Source organism: Phyllobates terribilis, unplaced genomic scaffold (assembly GCF_046119375.1).
Source record: "Phyllobates terribilis strain yellow unplaced genomic scaffold, ASM4611937v1 Scaffold_2__4_contigs__length_985480577, whole genome shotgun sequence".
Lineage (NCBI taxonomy): Eukaryota > Metazoa > Chordata > Amphibia > Anura > Dendrobatidae > Phyllobates > Phyllobates terribilis.
Window position 1 is genome coordinate 372,358,583 of NW_027362762.1, and position 19,090 is coordinate 372,377,672.

At 42.4% G+C, this 19,090-nt stretch overlaps 1 protein-coding gene across 2 annotated transcripts in view; it reads right to left on the reverse strand.

Annotated features, from left to right (window-relative positions):
* The window catches only part of MRPS9 (mitochondrial ribosomal protein S9), a 100,586-nt gene that overhangs the window by 8,207 nt on the left and 73,289 nt on the right, over positions 1–19,090 (reverse strand). For both annotated transcript variants that reach the window (XM_073664753.1, XM_073664752.1), the window contains 3 exons: positions 16,467–16,555; positions 13,054–13,129; positions 6,509–6,677 (listed from right to left, as the gene is read on the reverse strand). In XM_073664753.1, coding sequence (XP_073520854.1) covers positions 6,509–6,677; positions 13,054–13,129; positions 16,467–16,555 — 334 coding nt within the window. The remainder of the gene's footprint in view (positions 1–6,508; positions 6,678–13,053; positions 13,130–16,466; positions 16,556–19,090) is intronic.

A 19,090-nucleotide genomic window follows, 5' to 3' on the forward strand; every position in this document is an offset into this window, starting at 1 on the left:
CTGCACAAACGGTTAGAAACCGACTCCATGAGGGTGGTATGAGGGCCCAACGTCCACAGATGGGGGTTGTGCTCACAGCCCAACACCGTGCAGGACGCTTGGCATTTGCCACAGAACACCAGGATTGGCAAAGTCGCCACTGGCGCCCTGTGCTCTAAACAGATGAAAGCAGGTTCACACTGAGCACATGTGACAGACGTGACAGAGTCTGGAGACGCCGTGGAGAGCGTTCTGCTGCCTGCAACATCCTTCAGCATGACTGGTTTGGCAGTGGGTCAGTAATGGTGTGGGATGGCATTTCTTTGGAGGGCCGCACAGCCCTCCATGTGCTCGCCAGAGGTAGCCTGACTTCCATTAGGTACCGAGATGAGATCCTCAGACTCCTTGTGAGACCATATGCTGGTGCAGTTGGCCCTGGGTTCCTCCTAATGCAGGACAATGCCAGACCTCATGTGGCTGGAGTGTGTCAGCAGTTCCTGCAAGATGAAGGCATTGAACCTATGGACTGGCCCGCCCGTTCCACAGACCTGATTCCGATAGAGCACATCTGGGACATCATGTCTCGCTCCATCCACCAACGTCACGTTGCACCACAGACTGTTCAGGAGTTGGCGGATGCTTTAGTCCAGGTCTGGGAGGAGATCCCACAGGAGACAATCCGCAACCTCATCAGGAGCATGCCCAGACGTTGTAGGGAGGTCATACAGGAATGTGGAGGCCACACACAATACTGAGCCTCATTTTGACTTGTTTTAAGGACATTACATCAAAGTTGGATCAACCTGTAGTGTGTTTTTCCACTTTAATTTTAGGGGTGACTCCAAATCCAGGCCTCCATTGGTTAATAAATTTGATTTCCATTGATGATTTTTGTGTGATTTTGTTGTCAGCACATTCAATTTTGTACAGAACAAAGTATTCAATGAGAATATTTCATTCATTCAGATCTAGGATGTGTTATTTGAGTGTTCCCTTTATTTTTTTGAGCAGTGCACAGTTAGGTCCATATATATTTGGACAGAGACAACATTTTTCTAATTTTGGTTCTAGACATTACCACAATGAATTTTAAACAAAACAATTCAGATGCAGTTGAAGTTCAGACTTTCAGCTTTCATTTGAGGGTATTCACATTAAAATTGAATGAAGGGTTTAGGAGTTTCAGCTCCTTAACATGTGCCACCCTGTTTTTAAAGGGACCAAAAGTAATTGGACAGATTAAATAATTGTAAATAAAATGTTCATTTCTAGTAGTTGGTTGAAAACCCTTTGTTGGCAATGACAGCCTGAAGTCTTGAACTCATGGACATCACCAGACGCTGTGTTTCCTCCTTTTTGATGCTCTGCCAGGCTTTCACTGCTGTGGCTTTCAGTTGCTGTTTGTTTGTGGGCCTTTCTGTCTGAAGTTTAGACTTTAACAAGTGAAATGCATGCTCAATTGGGTTGAGATCAGGTGACTGACTTGGCTATTCAAGAATATTCCACTTCTTTGCTTTAATAAACTCCTGGGTTGCTTTGGCTTTATGTTTTGGGTCATTGTCCATCTGTAGTATGAAACGACGACCAATCAGTTTAGCTGCATTTGGCTGGATCTGAGCACACAGTATGGCTCTGAAGACATCAGAATTCATTCGGCTGCTTCTGTCCTGTGTCACATCATCAATAAACACTAGTGACCCAGTGCCACTGGCAGCCATGCATGCCCAAGCCATCACACTGCCTCCGCCGTGTTTTACAGATGAAGTGGTATGCTTTGGATCATGAGCTGTACCACGCCTTCGCCATACTTTTCTCTTTCCATCATTCTGGTAGAGGTTGATCTTGGTTTCATCTGTCCAAAGAATGTTCTTCCAGAACTGTGCTGGCTTTTTTAGATGTTTTTTTTTAGCAAAGTCCAGTCTAGCCTTTTTATTCTTGATGCTTATGAGTGGCTTGCACCGTGCAGTGAACCCTCTGTATTTGCTTTCATGCAGTTTTCTCTTTATGGTAGATTTGGATATTGATACGCCTACCTCCTGGAGAGTGTTGTTCACTTGGTTGGCTGTTGTGAAGGGGTTTCTCTTCACCATAGAGATTATTCTGCGATCATCCACCACTGTCGTCTTCCGTGGGCGCCCAGGTCTTTTTGCATTGATGAGTTCACCAGTGCTTTCTTTCTTTCTCAGGATGTACCAAACTGTAGATTTTGCCACTCCTAATATTGTAGCAATTTCTCGGATGTTTTTTTTCTGTTTTTGCAGCTTAAGGATGGCTTGTTTCACCCTCATGGAGAGTTCCTTTGACCGCATGTTTACTTCACAGCAAAACCTTCCAAATGCAAACCCCACACTTCAAATCAACTCCAGGCCTTTTATCAGCTTAATTGAGAATGACATAACGAAGGGATTGCCCACACCTGTCCATGAAATAGCCTTGGAGTCAATTGTCCAATTACTTTTGGTCCCTTTAAAAACAGGGTGGCACATGTTAAGGAGCTGAAACTCCTAAACCCTTCATCCAATTTTAATGTGGATACCCTAAAATGAAAGCTGAAAGTCTGAACTTCAACTGCATCTGAATTGTTTTGTTTAAAATTCATTGTGGTAATGTCTAGAACCAAAATTAGAAAAATGTTGTCTTTGTCCAAATATATATGGACCTAACTGTATATACACACACACACACACACACACACACACACACACACACAGATTATGTATACATACATGAATCTAGAGGGTAACATTTCACCTTGTGGAAAGTGCCAAGCAGTCATGAGGAGACAGACCATGCAATGCTCCTCTGGGAAATTAAATATACAAGTACCCTCTTTACAGAAGAAAAAGATGAACTTTAGTGCCACCTATTAGGGGGTAGCAATTGTAAGAGTTAATGTCGACCCTTTAAAAAGCCTTGCCACATGACTGTGGAGCCAAACTCAACACTTGAGTACTAGTCCTCTTCCGCTCTGAAGAGGCCATTTGCATATTTAAAATTCCCAGAGGGGCACTGCTTGGCCTATAAGTCTCCTTATGCTGGAATTGCACTCTCCACAATTAAAAGCATTCCCCCGTAACCTCTCTCCTAGCCAAATTAAGTTTCTGCTTTTTGCTGATCAGGGGCAAACAGCCCAAAACACATGTCTGCAAATAGAGTTTCTGGTTTAACTTTTTTCTCCTAGGTCATAAGGCGAGGCCCGTTAAAGGGTCGATATTGACTTTTAGAACTGCCCTCAATAGGTGTTACTGTAGTTCTAGTCCTCTTCCTCTCTGAAGAGGATATTTGCATGTAAATAAATAAAATGCATTGTCCTAGATGATGCCATTTGCCTATATTTGAGGTGAAATAGACTTTTTTTCCCCCAACTCTTTTGCATAAGAATGTTTACATTATCACAAAAATAACTAATGATTTTATAAGAACAGACATCTACCTGTGCACCAATCATTAACCCACTGACAATGTATAGTGTGTGTAATATATATATATATATATATATATATATATATATATATATATATATATATATATATATATATACACACACACACACACACACATATACACACACATATACATACATACATATACACAGTACAGACCAAAAGTTTGGACACACCTTCTCATTTAAAGATTTTTCTGTATTTTTATGACTATGAAAATTGTACATTCACACTGAAGGCATCAAAACTATGAATTAACACATGTGGAATTATATACTTAACAAAAAAGTGTGAAACAACTGAAAATATGTCTTATATTCTAGGTTCTTCAAAGTAGCCACCTTTTGCTTTGATGACTGCTTTGCACACTCTTGACATTCTCTTGATGAGCTTCAAGTGGTAGTCACTGGAAATGGACTTCCAGCAATCTTGAAGGAGTTCCCAGAGATGCTTAGCACTTGTTGGCCCTTTTGCCTTCACTCTGCGGTCCAGCTCACCCCAAACCATCTCGATTGGGTTCAGGTCTGGTGACTGTGGAGGCCAGGTCATCTGGAGTAGCACCCCATCACTCTCCCTCTTGGTCAAATAGCCCTTACACAGCCTGGAGGTGTGTTTGGGGTCATTGTCCTGTTGAAAAATAAATGATGGTCCAACTAAATGCAAACTGGATGGAATAGCATGCCGCTGCAAGATGCTGTGGTAGCCATGCTGGCTCAGTATGCCTTCAATTTTGAATAAATACCCAACAGTGTCACCAGCAAAGCACCCCCACACCATCACACCTCCTCCTCCATGCTTCACGGTGGGAACCAGGAATGTAGAGTCCATCCGTTCACCTTTTCTGCGTCGCACAAAGACATTTGGACTCCTCAGAACAAAGCACAGATTTCCACTGGTCTAATGTCCATTCCTTGTGTTCTTTAGCCCAAACAAGTCTCTTCTGCTTTTTGCCTGTCCTTAGCAGTAGTTTCCTAGCAGCTATTTTACCATGAAGGCCTGCTGCACAAAGTCTCCTCTTAACAGTTGTTGAAGAGATGTATCTGCAGCTAGAACTCTGTATGGCATTGACCTGGTCTCTAATCTGCGCTGCTGTTAACCTGAGATTTCTGAGGCTGGTGACTCGGATAAACTTATCCTCAGAAGCAGAGGTGACTCTTGGTCTTCCTTTCCTGGGGCGGTCCTCATGTGAGCCAGTTTCTTTGTAGCGCTTGATGGTTTTTGCAACTGCACTTGGGGACACTTTCAAAGTTTGCCCAATTTTTCGGACTGACTGACCTTCATTTCTTAAAGTAATGATGGCCACTCGCTTTTCTTTACTTAGCTGCTTTTTTCTTGCCATAATACAAATTCTAACAGTCTATTCAGTAGAACTATCAGCTGTGTATCTACCAGACTTCTGCACAACACAACGGATGGTCCCAACCCCATTTATAAGGCAAGAAATCCCACTTGTTAAACCTGACAGGGTACACCTGTGAAGTGAAAACCATTTCCGGTGACTATCACTTGAAGCTCATCAAGAGAATGCCAAGAGTGTGCAAAGCAGTCATCAAAGCAAAAGGTGGCTACTTTGAAGAACCTAGAATATAAGACATATTTTCAGTTGTTTCACACTTTATTATTAAGTATATTATTCCACATGTGTTAATTCATAGTTTTGATGCCTGGAGTGTGAATGTACAATTTTCAGTCATGAAAATACAGAAAAATCTTTAAATGAGAAGGTGTGTCCAAACTTTTGGTCTGTACTGTGTATATATATATATATATATATATATATATATATATATATATATATATATATATATATATATATATATATATATATATATATATATATATATATATATATATATATAATCATGCATGTTATGCATACAGGGGTTTCTTGTTATGCTTTTTCTTTTTTAAAGGCAGCAGCCAGATGTGCAATATATATAGGAGAAATATGGGGGTATATTTGAAATACTATGCAATTTATTTAACCTTTTACCAGAATGTAAGAGTTTTTTCCCCTTCTTAAATTTTTATTTTATTTTGTACTTAAAAAAAAAGGATTATATACCTTGTTACAATCCCTGAGGTTCCCGGATTCTGTCTTATTTTTTTTGCGCTCCATTGCAGACATATTCACCTTTATTGCACTGCATGTGAAATCTCTGCTTGCAATTCAACTGGGTGTGTCTTCAGAGTATTCTCTGGTGAGTGCGCTTTCACCCCTCCCTTCCAGACACTGCCAATCACAGCTCAGCAAATGTGTCCTAATCTGAGCATCTAGGTCCGAAACGCGTTGTCTTGATTTTGCATGTGTACTTCCTTGCCATTTGTATCTTGTACCGCTGTTCCACTATGGTTGGTTTTATCAAATGTTTTTGAATAATAAAGCATCATTTTCATTCAAGTAATGAGTGACGACTTTCTGCTTGAATTGCTACTGCCAAGAACCAATACGGCTACACTGGAAGATATTTTGCGATTATGTGATTGGCATGCCCAATACAAGCATTGGCACTGTTGATGCTTCTATTTACTACATAGCACTCACTGGGCACTACGCAGATGGCAAAAGAGAAGACAAAAGTGGTGATAACCCATTTCTGTCTTTTCCTTTTGGTCCCTGGATTATTTCTGACTGTTATATTAAAGGGGTATTCCCATCTCCAAGATCTTATCCCAATATGTAGTAGATGCAATATTAATAATATTAGCAAATACCTCCAATTAGAAATGTAGTGTAGTTTTTCTTATTGGCATGTCCATTTCCTCATGTGCAGGCATTGCAGGACCTTAGGTATCCATGGTTACGACCACTAGGAACTAGCTAACTAACTGTCACTTTATCAGTGGAAGTAACCATGTAACCATGGATACCTAAGGTCCTGCAATGCCTGCACATGAGGAAATGGACATAGCCAATCAGAAAAACTACACTACATTTCTAATTGGAGGTATTTGCTAATATTATTATTATTACACATTAAACATTGGGATAAGATCTTGTAGAGGGGAATACCCCATGAATCACAAGAAAACAGAAAACATCACAATCCTGATAAACTCTTGGACGTAGACAGTCATGTAATTACCTTCCCCTGTGCTGAAGGCTACTCCATGCTCATCATACTGCAGAGGATTAACCATTTGCTTTCCGGACTGGATTTCGAGATTCTTGCAGTATGTCAGTATAAAGTCCTCCTCGATGCTGCTGTGCGGCATGCTCACCAAGCGTTCCATAGTTTGTAAAAAATACAGGTACTGCAGGCAAACAAAAACTCATTAGGAGGTGTCAGTGTAATTGCCTGCGCTATAGTTCTAGGCTGAAGCTTGGCAAAGCAGGACTCTCATTGACATTCCCTGTCAGATTGACACTTTGGCATATGGATGTTCGTTTCCAAACAGTGTGAGACAATACATTTCTCTGCTCCACAAAATCCCCAGGACCTGCTTTGCAGACAACAATGAATCAAAGCGGTTTTAAGCTACTCATTTGTAATTGAAGGAATCTTGTCACAAACCTCTGCAAATCATATGAGCCTTCAAGAATTTCTCTCTACTTGCCAGCTGATTTGCATTTCTTTTGGCTCTTTCTACAAATGGCGTTTATGAAATTTTGCCATCTTTAAGACCCTATTAGACTTTAATCTCTTTGAACAATTAACTTTTCTTTGTTTATGGGGACACGGATGGCATTACACAACTCGTGCTGCCAAAATGCAGTTAACTGAACCTAAAACTACAACTGTGGATGTCTTTTTCGTTTTCTACCAGTATGAAAACTCAGTAAAAATAAATGATGAATACCTATGAATTCTTGAGCTGCCCTTTTCTGAAAAATTGTAAAAAGAAAATAAAAATATAGACGTCTACCCAGTAATTTCTTCATTATCGGCTTGGTGGAAAAAGATGAAATGACAGACTTCAGTTTCTATAGGAGCTGAAAGAGACATCATTCCTATCTGATTCACAGTGAATAGGGATGCAGTGGTCGAGACTCCTCATTCAAGATGGAATTCTGTAGATTATTTAATAAATATTAAAAGTATTAGTTAGTATAAGCTATCACCCATCTATTGGATAAGTGATTACAGCAAGAATGGTCAGGCTCTGACCACCGATTGGCAGACTAGGGAGATTTGCGTCCGTTGTTTGCAAGGTGTGGTGGTCAAGCATGTGCACTGCTGCTCAGCTACCTCCAGCAGTCCAACTGACGATGAATAAAGTGGTAACACACATGAGCAACCACCATTCACAAGTAGAGTTATTGCAATTGGAGGTGGTTTCACTGGAATCAGTGCTCTAGGCCAGGAACCTAAAACCAACCCTATTCACTTGAATAGAACTGTGCTACAGAGTCCCTACACAGCGAGAGGCTGGGGCACCGTTTACTTGAATTGAGTTGTGCTACAGACTCCCTGCACAGGGGATGGCGGGGCTCTGTAATGGAGCTGAGCTACAGACTCCCTGCACAGGGGATGCGGAGCACTGTAATGGAGCTGTGCTACAGATTCCCTGCACAGGAAATGCGGAGCACTGTAATGAAGCTGTGCTACAGATTCCCTGCACAGGGGATGGCGGGGCTCTGTAATGGAGCTGAGCTACAGACTCCCTGCACAGGGGATGCGGAGCACTGTAATGGAGCTGTGCTACAGATTCCCTGCACAGGAAATGCGGAGCACTGTAATGAAGCTGTGCTACAGATTCCCTGCACAGGGGATGGCGGGGCTCTGTAATGGAGCTGTGCTACAGATTCCCTGCACAGGAAATGCGGAGCACTGTAATGAAGCTGTGCTACAGATTCCCTGCACAGGGGATGGCGGGGCTCTGTAATGGAGCTGTGCTACAGATTCCCTGCACAGGAAATGCGGAGCACTGTAATGAAGCTGTGCTACAGATTCCCTGCACAGGGGATGGCGGGGCTCTGTAATGGAGCTGAGCTACAGACTCCCTGCACAGGGGATGCGGAGCACTGTAATGGAGCTGTGCTACAGATTCCCTGCACAGGAAATGCGGAGCACTGTAATGAAGCTGTGCTACAGACTCCCTGCACAAGGGATGGCGGGGCACTGTAACGGAGCTGGGCTACAGATTCCCTGCACAGGGGATGGCGGAGCACTGTAATGGAGCTGAGCTACAGACTCCCTGCACAGGGGATGCGGAGCACTGTAATGGAGCTGTGCTACAGATTCCCTGCACAGGAAATGCGGAGCACTGTAATGAAGCTGTGCTACAGATTCCCTGCACAGGGGATGGCGGGGCTCTGTAATGGAGCTGTGCTACAGATTCCCTGCACAGGAAATGCGGAGCACTGTAATGAAGCTGTGCTACAGATTCCCTGCACAGGGGATGGCGGAGCACTGTAATGGAGCTGTGCTACAGATTCCCTGCACAGGGGATGGCCGGGGCATTGTAACTGAGCTGTGCTACAGATTCCCTGCACAGGGGATGGCCGGGGCACTGTAATGGAGCTGTGCTACAGACTCCCTGCACAGGGGATGGCAGGGGCACTGTAATGGAGCTGTGCTACAGATTCCCTGCACAGGGGATGGCGGGGCACTGTAATGGAGCTGTGCTACAGATTCCCTGCACAGGGGATGGCCGGGGCTCTGTAATGGAGCTGTGCTACAGACTTCCTGCACAGGGGATGGCCGGGGCTCTGTAATGGAGCTGTGCTACAGACTTCCTGCACAGGGGATGGCGGGGCACTGTAACGGAGCTGGGCTACAGATTCCCTGCACAGGGGATGGCCGGGGCACTGTAATGGAGCTGTGCTACAGACTCCCTGGACAGGGGATGGCCGGGGCACTGTAATGGAGCTGTGCTACAGACTCCCTGCACAGGGGATGGCCGGGGCACTGTTAACTTGAATGTAGTTGTGATACAGACTCCCTGCACAGGGACTGCTCAGGGCACTGTTCACTGTAATGGAGCTGTGCTACAGATTTCCTGCACAGGAGGTGGCCAGGACACAGCTGTGCAAAGAAAGCCTGCTTTTATTCTCAAAATCTGTGTGGGTCCCAAACATCAAAGTTATGGCATATCCTATTGATAAGCTATTACTTTTAGCAATAGGAGTGAACCTTTAGGGAACAGTCAGACGGCCATATAACATGGTCGACTATCGCATCGCAATGCTCAGACTGACCGGCAGCTCTCCTGACCCGAGCTTGACAGCATGTATTTCTAGGCAGCTGTCACAATCTGGTCAGTAGAGCAGATGGCCAGTCTGTGCACTGCGATCATCATCCGTGTTATATGGCCATCTGACTTCGCCCTTACTGTCAGGGCTGTGGAGTCAGAGTTGTTGTCCATTTTGGTGGAGTCGGTATAAAATGGACTGGCTCCAACTCCTAAAATATATAATAAATTGGGTACAGTAGTACAATGCAATTTGTGGGGAATAGTTTCTCATAAGAATTTGGGAAAGTTATGAAATGTCCTATAAATGTCTGTCCTATTCCTGATCTAAGGGTCTAGACTTTTAGCGGAGATGAATCTGTGCTACAGTAAATTAATCACTTAAAACATGAGCCATGTATGAGGGAGTCGTGCAAATTGAGGAGTTGGAGGTTTGGCTTACTGACTCCACAGCCCTGCTTACTGTATCTAATACAATAATGGGATGCGCCGCTTGATAAAATATTTAAGATAAAGCCTAGCATCCTTGTAATACAGTCACCTTTCCTTCCATCACATCATAATGGCTTATATATGATCATATCATGTCATTATTTTCACTATAACTTTGGCTTATACACTGCTCAAAACAGTAAAGGGAACACTCAAATAACACATCCTAGATCTGAATGAATGAAATATTCTCATTGAATACTTTGTTCTGTACAAAGTTGAATGTGCTGACAACAAAATCACACAAAAATCATCAATGGAAATCAAATTTATTAACCAATGGACGCCTGGATTTGGAGTCACGACAAAATTAAAGTGGAAAAACACACTACAGGCTGATCCAACTTTGATGTAATGTCCTTAAAACAAGTCAAAATGAGGCTCAGTATTGTGTGTGGCCTCCACGTGCCTGTATGACCTCCCTACAACGCCTGGGCATGCTCCTGATGAGGTTGCAGATTGTCTCCTGTGGGATTTCCTCCCAGACCTCGACTAAAGCATCCGCCAACGCCTGGACAGCCTGTGGTGCAACGTAACGTTGGTGGATGGAGCGAGACATGATGTCCCAGATGTGCTCAATCGGATTCAGGTCTGGGGAACGGGCGGGCCAGTCCATAGGTTCAATGCCTTCTTCTTGCAGGAGTTGCTGACACACTCCAGCCACATGAGGTCTGGCATTGTCCTGCATTAGGAGGAACCCAGGGCCAACCGCACCAGCATATGGTCTCACAAGGGGTCTGAGGATCTCATCTCGGTACCTAATGGCAGTCAGGCTACCTCTGGTGAGCACATGGAGGGCTGTGTGGCCCTCCAAAGAAATGCCACCCCACACCATTACTGACCCACTGCCAAACCAGTCATGCTGAAGGATGTTTCAAGCAGCAGATCGCTCTGCACGTCGTCTCCAGACTCTGTCACGTCTGACACATGTGCTCAGTGTGAACCTGCTTTCATCTGTTTAGAGCACAGGGCGCCAGTGGCGACTTTGCCAATCCTGGTGTTCTGTGGCAAATGCCAAGCGTCCTGCACGGTGTTGGGCTGTGAGCACAACCCCCATCTGTGGACGTCGGGCCCTCATACCACCCTCAGAGTCGGTTTCTAATCGTTGTGCAGACACATGCACATTTGTGGCCTACTGGAGGTCATTTTGCAGTGCTCCTCCTGTTCCTCCTTGCACAAAGGCGGAGGTAGCGGTCCTGCTGCTGGGTTGTTGCCCTCCTACGGCTCCCTCCACGTCTCCTGGTGTACTGGCCTGTCTCCAGCCTCTGGACACTACGCTGACAGACACAGCAAACCTTCTTGCCACAGCTCGCATTGATGTGCCATCCTGGATGAGCTGCACTACCTGAGCAACTTCTGTGGTTTGTAGAGTCCATCTCATGTTACCACGAGTGTGAAAGCACAACCAACATTCAAACGTGACCAAAACATCAGCCAGAAAGCATTGGTACTGAGATGTGGTCTGTGGTCCCCACCTGCAGAACCACTCCTTTATTGAGTATGTCTTGATAATTGCCAATAATTTCCATCTATTGTCTATTCCATTTGCACAACAGCATGTGAAATTGATTGTCAGTGTTGCTTCCTAAGTGGACAGTTTGATTTCACAGAAGTTTGATTTACTTGGAGTTATATTCTGTTATTTAAGTGTTCCCTTTATTTTTTTGAGCAGTGTATAAATACCCAATAGAACTCATGTCACTTAATATTCAAATAGTCTAATGTGCATATTGATTTATAAAATCTAAATTTTAATATTCATATTTTTTATCAGACGGGCTACATGAGTAAAAGGCCAAAGTTTTTATTGCTGTCTAGCAGTTTGCCCATCAAACTAAAATAGGATCTTTGTTCTTGGCGTTATAGCGACAATATATGTTACCCAGTTAACACATTTATGGGATTTAACCCATTTTTGGTTTAAAGATTATTGAACTAAAGTACTTTAGACTAGGAAGCATGTGTCTAAATGCTTTAAGAAAGAAAAAAAAAAGTAATCAAGTTTAGTCATCGGGCTTGCATAGTTTCTGTACTTTCAACCCACCATGATGACCTATACATCCATCAAGTATACCATTTCACTGTGTTCTTTCTGGAGGACTTCTGACCACTGCATCCATAGAATCTCATGCTTGTGTGGTATATACCAGTGCTGTACAAGTGACAGCACATGCAGTCAGGGGATGCTATGGAAGCAGTGGTCATCACTGGGCTGCGAGTTACACAATATAAAGACATCTTATAAGTTAGTTGATGTACCTTTTAATGTTAGGGAATATGAAATTCACATTACATAAGACAAAAGACAACGGACAACCCTTTAAAGGGAGTCCGGCAGCACTTTTGACCAGGCAAAACTGTTGACCTTGCTAAATGGTAAAGGTGTTAAAATGGGCATTCCCATTTCCAAGATCCTATCCCAATATGTAGGTGTAATAATAATAATAATGATGATGATAATAATAGCAAATATCTCCAATTAGGACTGTAGTATAGTTCTTCTGATTAGTTAGGTCACTTACCCCATGTGCAGGGCATTACAGTAGCTAAGGTATCTATTGTTACAGCCACTAGCAATTAACTGTCACTATATGATCAGTTGTAACCATGAATACCTAAGCTCGGCTATGGTCTGTGCATTAGGTAAGCGACGTAGGTTATCAGAAGAACTACATTACATTTCCAGTTGAAGGTATTTGCTAATATTATTACTTCTACTTCATATTGGGATAGGGTTTGGAGATGGGAATACCCCTTTAAACCTATTTGTACAGTTTAGGAAGCAGCAAGAATAAGAAAAAGTAATTGTTATATACTGAAAACTGTTCTGGAAAGCTTTCTTGTCATTCCCTAACACTTCCGTGTCTTGGCTCTCTGCAAAAAATGCTCCATAAACCCCTCTTCTCTGATCTTGAGTGAAGGCTGGAGCATGCATACTGGGAGTTTACTACAGGTGACACTCAAAAGACAGAAATTACTTTATTGGCTGTGAAGCATTACTTACGTCTTGGTCATTCAGTTTTTCCACTAGCAGGTTCTCCAATTCTTCCTTAATCAACCATCTTCTGCCAGCGAGGTCTCTGTTCAGAACAAACACACGGCATTACGCATTCGCTAATTATTCAGGCAATTAGGGACGCATCTCCTGACATCACTAATACTGGCACTCGTGGCATGATGATCAACCACAACACTGTAGAAAATCACAATTTCTGCTGCTGCCTATAAATAGCACCTTTCTATTAAAACGCCAGCTCTGCTTCAGTGATATTGGGAACATAAAAAGGCGGCGGTGCACTAAAAGAGGGATATTTATGAAGAAAAGCATAAATTAAGATTTTACATCTTTTAAATGTGTTACTTAATGAAGAATATATTAATTTTGAGTGAAATTTAAGGGATTATGTAAATCAATTCTAAAGCTTCTTCCAGACATCAGATATACTGGGGCACATAAATAACTACCTTACCACTGAACTTGTTCAGGTAAACGGAGACTCGCCTTTACACATCTTCTAATATGTAATGGAGGCATATCAGAAAATTTGTACAGTCGTACAGCAATGACCAGGACAAATGTCTAAAGACCGAGACATCTAAGTCAAAATGTAGGGCATGGCATTTGGAGGAGCAGCTTTGCCCCTTCATTCATTACATTGACAGATTTAGTGACAGTATTAGTACATGTGTGAAGGTGACCCTTACCTTTAAAGCAAGTTCTCTTTGTGCAAGTAAAGTTTAATAAAAAAGTTATATTGTACTGTTTTGTGGGAGATATTTATTAAACTAGTTGTGGTACATCAGCTCACTCAGCTGATCAAAGAGGTAGTCACAGGAACACTTTCCGTTTAAGTTTTCAACTGGTTTATTCAAAAACGTACTGCATAAACCAGTCCAAAATTAGGTAAACAAACACGACCCTTCAGGCATAATGGGAAAACAAAATAGCATACAGTATTATCTGTGTGGCTGCGGGGTTTGCCCGCTCAGGGGAAAAAACAAAAAAAACAAACTAGATTCAGCTTTCTTATACACGAGCACAGCTCTGGAGCTCTCATCTCCAGACACACCGAACACTGAATGAATCCACATTTACCTTCTGGACCAGACCGTGTGTTGGAGATATGCCCCACTCTTCAGCTGTTCACAAAAACCAAGCCCTTAATATGGCTGATTAACCCCTCTCAGCAAACAGTATGCTGGAACATTTTTCCAGGTTCAGATCACTAAGGCTAACATCCTCAGTGACACATCTCTCCTCCTGTATTTTGCCAGTGACCTTCTCACATAGTGCAAAAAGTGGAGGAATATTCCTACAGACCTAAACAGCTCATTGGCTTGCTACAAATGTATCCAATCCAGGCAATCTTCAATGAGCTAAAACAATGGCATAATAATATACAATATCTCGTGTCCTGAAGATTTGCTACAATGCAGCAGTATAATGCACATGCATCAGCCTGGAGTTCTGCCAGTTTAGGTCACAGAAAATTGCTAAGCAAAGATGCAGTCATAGCAAACCATAAGGTCCGACAGTAAAACACTTTGAAATAAGGAGGAATCTGCACATATTGGTCAAATTGGTTATATATATATTTCATAAAACATATTTAAATGTTTTACAGAAAACTGTAAAACCCCTTTAAAATCATCTTCTCACCCTTGGTAGCATTATCTATATTGAGAACTGAAGTATGAATACCCCTATTTGCCGCTTTCTTGCTGCCACATTCTAATGCATTCTTCATTCTGTAAGGGCTCATTCAGACAATAGTGATTTTTCTCTTACACAAAATTCGGTCCGCGTTTCATCAGTACCTTTGACCAATTTCGTCACAGTTAGGTCAGTGAGTCAGTTTTTACCATCAGAGTTTGGTCATATCATAAAAAAAAAAAAAAGTTGAACTCCCAAAAAACTGATGGGAGGTTTGTCAAGCTTCTCTTATCAAACAGTCTGTGAAAAATGGACAGCATATCAATGGCATCCCAGTGCGGTCTGATTTTTTTCACAGACCCATAGACTTGCATTGACAAGAAAGATCTGAGACTCCGATCAAAATTGGACATATCTCAATGATTTTGTGAGGACCACTCAATCCGCGAAAATACACAGACATGTGGAAAGCCCCATGGAACTTCTACCCATAATGGTCTATCTGTGAAAGGCATGAATAGAACTCTTGTGAAAAAAAAAATGTCTGAATGAGGCCTTAGTCCTGCATTTATTAAAGGAAATCTCTCAGCAGGTTTTGCCTGTGTAATTAGAGGGCAGCATGAGGTAGGTGCTGAGATACTGATTTCAGCAATGTGCCACTTGTTAGGTTTGTGTGCTGTTTTAATACAATGAGTGTTTTATCAACAGGAGATTATCGCTGCCCAGACTACAGCTCACATGCCTTCTAGATCAATCACGCCCCCAGCACTGATTATCAGCTTACTGTCAATAGACAATGTACACAGAAAGCTGTGGTGTGGGTGGGGGCAGCTTTCTGAGCTCTGCTACATCTAAATACTCTGATTGTATCACAACTGCTACACTCAGTAAACTAAGTGACACATTGCTGGAATCAGGGTCTCTTTTCCTACATTATGCTGCTCTCAGAGGAGGTAGCAAAAACCTGCTGACAGATTCCCTTTAATGGAAAAAGGGTAGTGCAGATGTGAAGCTCTCCATTGAAGCATAAGGAGAAAGTGGTGGCTAGCAGTCCGCGACAAGGAGTCATCTGTGGATATGGCATCAATGTCAGAGACAAAAATACTCCTTTATCTCTGCATGCCAGGAAAATGCAGATTACTAAACAAGACTATGTGATTATAGAGATATAGTGATGATCTGCTTCTCGGTTAATGCACAAAATATATTAATTTCTGGGACTCCTTGTGCCATATCTCACACACATACAGAGCAACAATAAAGAAATACAGATAAGCGTGAACGGCCACCTCCTCCCAGCTACTACATAATGAAAGAATAGTGGAATGGTCGCCATCTCACTGCCAGGATTACACTGGTCACACCAACTTATTATACTGTCCATCCATTATAATGGATTTCTTGAGCATATCAGAAGGTACTAAGGCACTGCAGTAACATCGGTTAGGGCTCATTCACACGTCAGGTTTTTTGATCAGTATTCTGCATGACAAAACTAGGAGTGGAATGTACAGAGAAAAACTATAATTGAAAGATTGACACCTGTTCTGTGTTTTAAAGACACTCCAGGTTTTGGCATACAAATACTGATGAAATACAAATCAAAAATATTGAAGTGTGTATAAGGCCTTACAAAAACGACGGTGCTATGTGATCCCAAAGGTGAGCAGGTGAACTCCAAATTCAATTATGGCTGTACATGAAGAGTTAATAATTGCTTCTGGGTAATAAGAAATCATTTTATTTAGCTTATAAAAACCTACATCACTGGTTTTTCATTTTCTGCACTTAAACCTTTCCTTTTAACTTCTTCTCCATATGTTCGAATTGACAGAAACTTTGTATGTGAATCCTGAAAGACAATAGACACAAAGAGTTAGAGCCTTGGAAAAGTGTAATCCCACATTTCTCATCCCACATCAAAGTTGAGCTGAACTTTGCTGCGGCAATAAAACAACATACACAAACTCAGAATAAGGGCTCGTTTATACAACCATATTTTTCAGTCATGTGAATGTTCAAAATAATGTGAAAAAAACAGCACTGTGCGCACTATAAGAGCTTTTCCCATTGAAATCAGTCGGAAACGCAGTATTTGACGCAGTTTTTGATGTGGACTTAGAAGCAGAAGCGATTTCTAAATCCTCGTCAGAAACCTGTGAACGTATCATTAGAGTGCTGATTGGTGGCAGGAAGAGTACTGTAAGTAGAATTTGTACTTGTCCGACATTTTTTATACAGTCTATATGCCACAAATGTCACAGAAGGTAATACCCCTTTTTTTTTAGTGCAGTCCCCAGATTGGTTCAGTATGGCTATGTTGCCCACCCCTGCTCTGAAGCAGAGATGCTGCTTGTGATACGCACTTCTAACCTGGGTAACCAGGCACTGTAAAAAGTGCTTTCACAGTGTTCAGGCACCCGCTCATTGGCCCCATCGGGGCTTGCGTCAAAACCACCTGCAAAATGGGATGCGGGCGTATGCGCCGAAAGGGCCATAGACTGTAATGGTGCTGACAGAGCAAACGTCCTCGTGCATCATTTTCGGGTGTATATGCTTACTGGAGGCTGACACCCAGAAGCATCTAGGTTACTAACCTGTCCAGCACCCGCACTCAGCCAAACGCTGCGGGGAGAAAATTAACTTTATTCCCCCCGCAGCGTTCTGAGTATACAGAGCGACAGCTATAAACACGCCACCTGCCGACTGACAGTTGCTCTGGATTGGGGCCGGCTATCAGCCAGGGGCGCGGTTACAGCCACCACTTTGTATAAGGTGACTAAACCAGCACCGGTGCTGCCCCGTGACTAAAACTGGAACACTGCAGGGAGAATAAAGTTCATTTTCTCCCTACAGCGTTCGGCTACGTGCAGGTTAGTAACGCTATTAACCTTCAGATTAACCCCATATCTGAAGGTTAATAGCGTTTTTTCTGGTGACAGGTTCCCTTTAAAGAAGCCCTCCTCCCATCAAAGTTTTTATCCTCTTAATATATTGCAGTCATCATATTATATAGCACTGTGTACTTGCAATTGCTCATTTTGCCTTTCTACCCTCTTAATTCTTATGTTTTTCTTTAGGTCTATGACAGCCAGTTTTTAATCACGTGATATCTGAATCCTTCTAGGCTCTACGTAGAAACAGGAGGTTAATTTTCCCTGTATAAGTCGAAATCACTGCAAAAGTGTATGGTAGGGGGGAGGAGTGGAGTTGGAGAGGAATGGTTTCTTCAAGGACAAGAGACTTCCAGTTTGTGCATAGAGCAGAGAAGAGAGAAGAATTAGGAAGAATGAGGATGAGGAAGTCTCTTGTCCTTGCAGAAACCATTCCTCTCCAACTCCACTCCTCCCCCCTACCATACACTTTTGCAGTGATTTCGACTTATACAGGGAAAATTAACCTCCTGTTTCTACATAGAGCTTAGAAGGATTCAGATAGCCAGTTTTTAATCACATGATGTCATAAACCTAAAGGAAAACATAAGAATTAAGAGGGTAGAAAGGAAAAATGAGCAATTGTAAGTACACAGTGCTATATAATATGACTGCAATATATTAGGAGGATAACGATTTTCACGGAAGTGCTTCTTTAAAAAAAAAAAAAAAAAAGAGCCAAGACCTAATTCAATATATTTATAGACCAAGTAAAATATATTTTTACAAAACATTAAATCTGAAGTGAAAGAGAAGAGAGCAGCATCTGCGACCACAGGTATTGACTGCGCCGTGCTCTGTAAAGGGCAGGCAGGTTTACACATTGTTATCCATCCTAGTTATTCTCTAATGACCAGAAATGGGATTTAAACTGTTTGTAAATGAAAACTAATTGCAGTGATGTTTCCCAGATTTAGTACTCACAATCACTTCGCTATTCAGAGCCGAACCCTCCACTGAGCAGAGGACAGACAAGAGCAATGAGGCTGTCACCAGACGAACCACCAGCTGAGGCACGGAGCAGGCACGAGCCTATAGGACCACATTACCCAGAACACCGGCTGCCATTTATAAGCACTGCCAGTACACAGCTGCATTACCACTGGTTTCAGCCTAAACTCCCCAAGTCACTGGAGCATAAAAGGCATATTGTAAAACACAACGGAATAAAGGATAACATGTAGTTATAAAGGCAAGGGTGAGAAGATAGGTCTCTACAGATGGACAGAACTGCAGAGTCAATGCTGGGAGGCTGGAAAACCTTACTAGGAATTGCCGAAAAGCTATTTAGTGTTGCATAGCACACTCCGCACCGCATCTTTCTGGGGTGTATTCTGTCACTACTTATACAAGATAAGACACTATAGGTTAGCACATTGGAAGACAAATATAAAGCATATTTTACTTTTCTGCTCCATTTCGCATATAAAGAAATGCTATGATCTCAATAAATA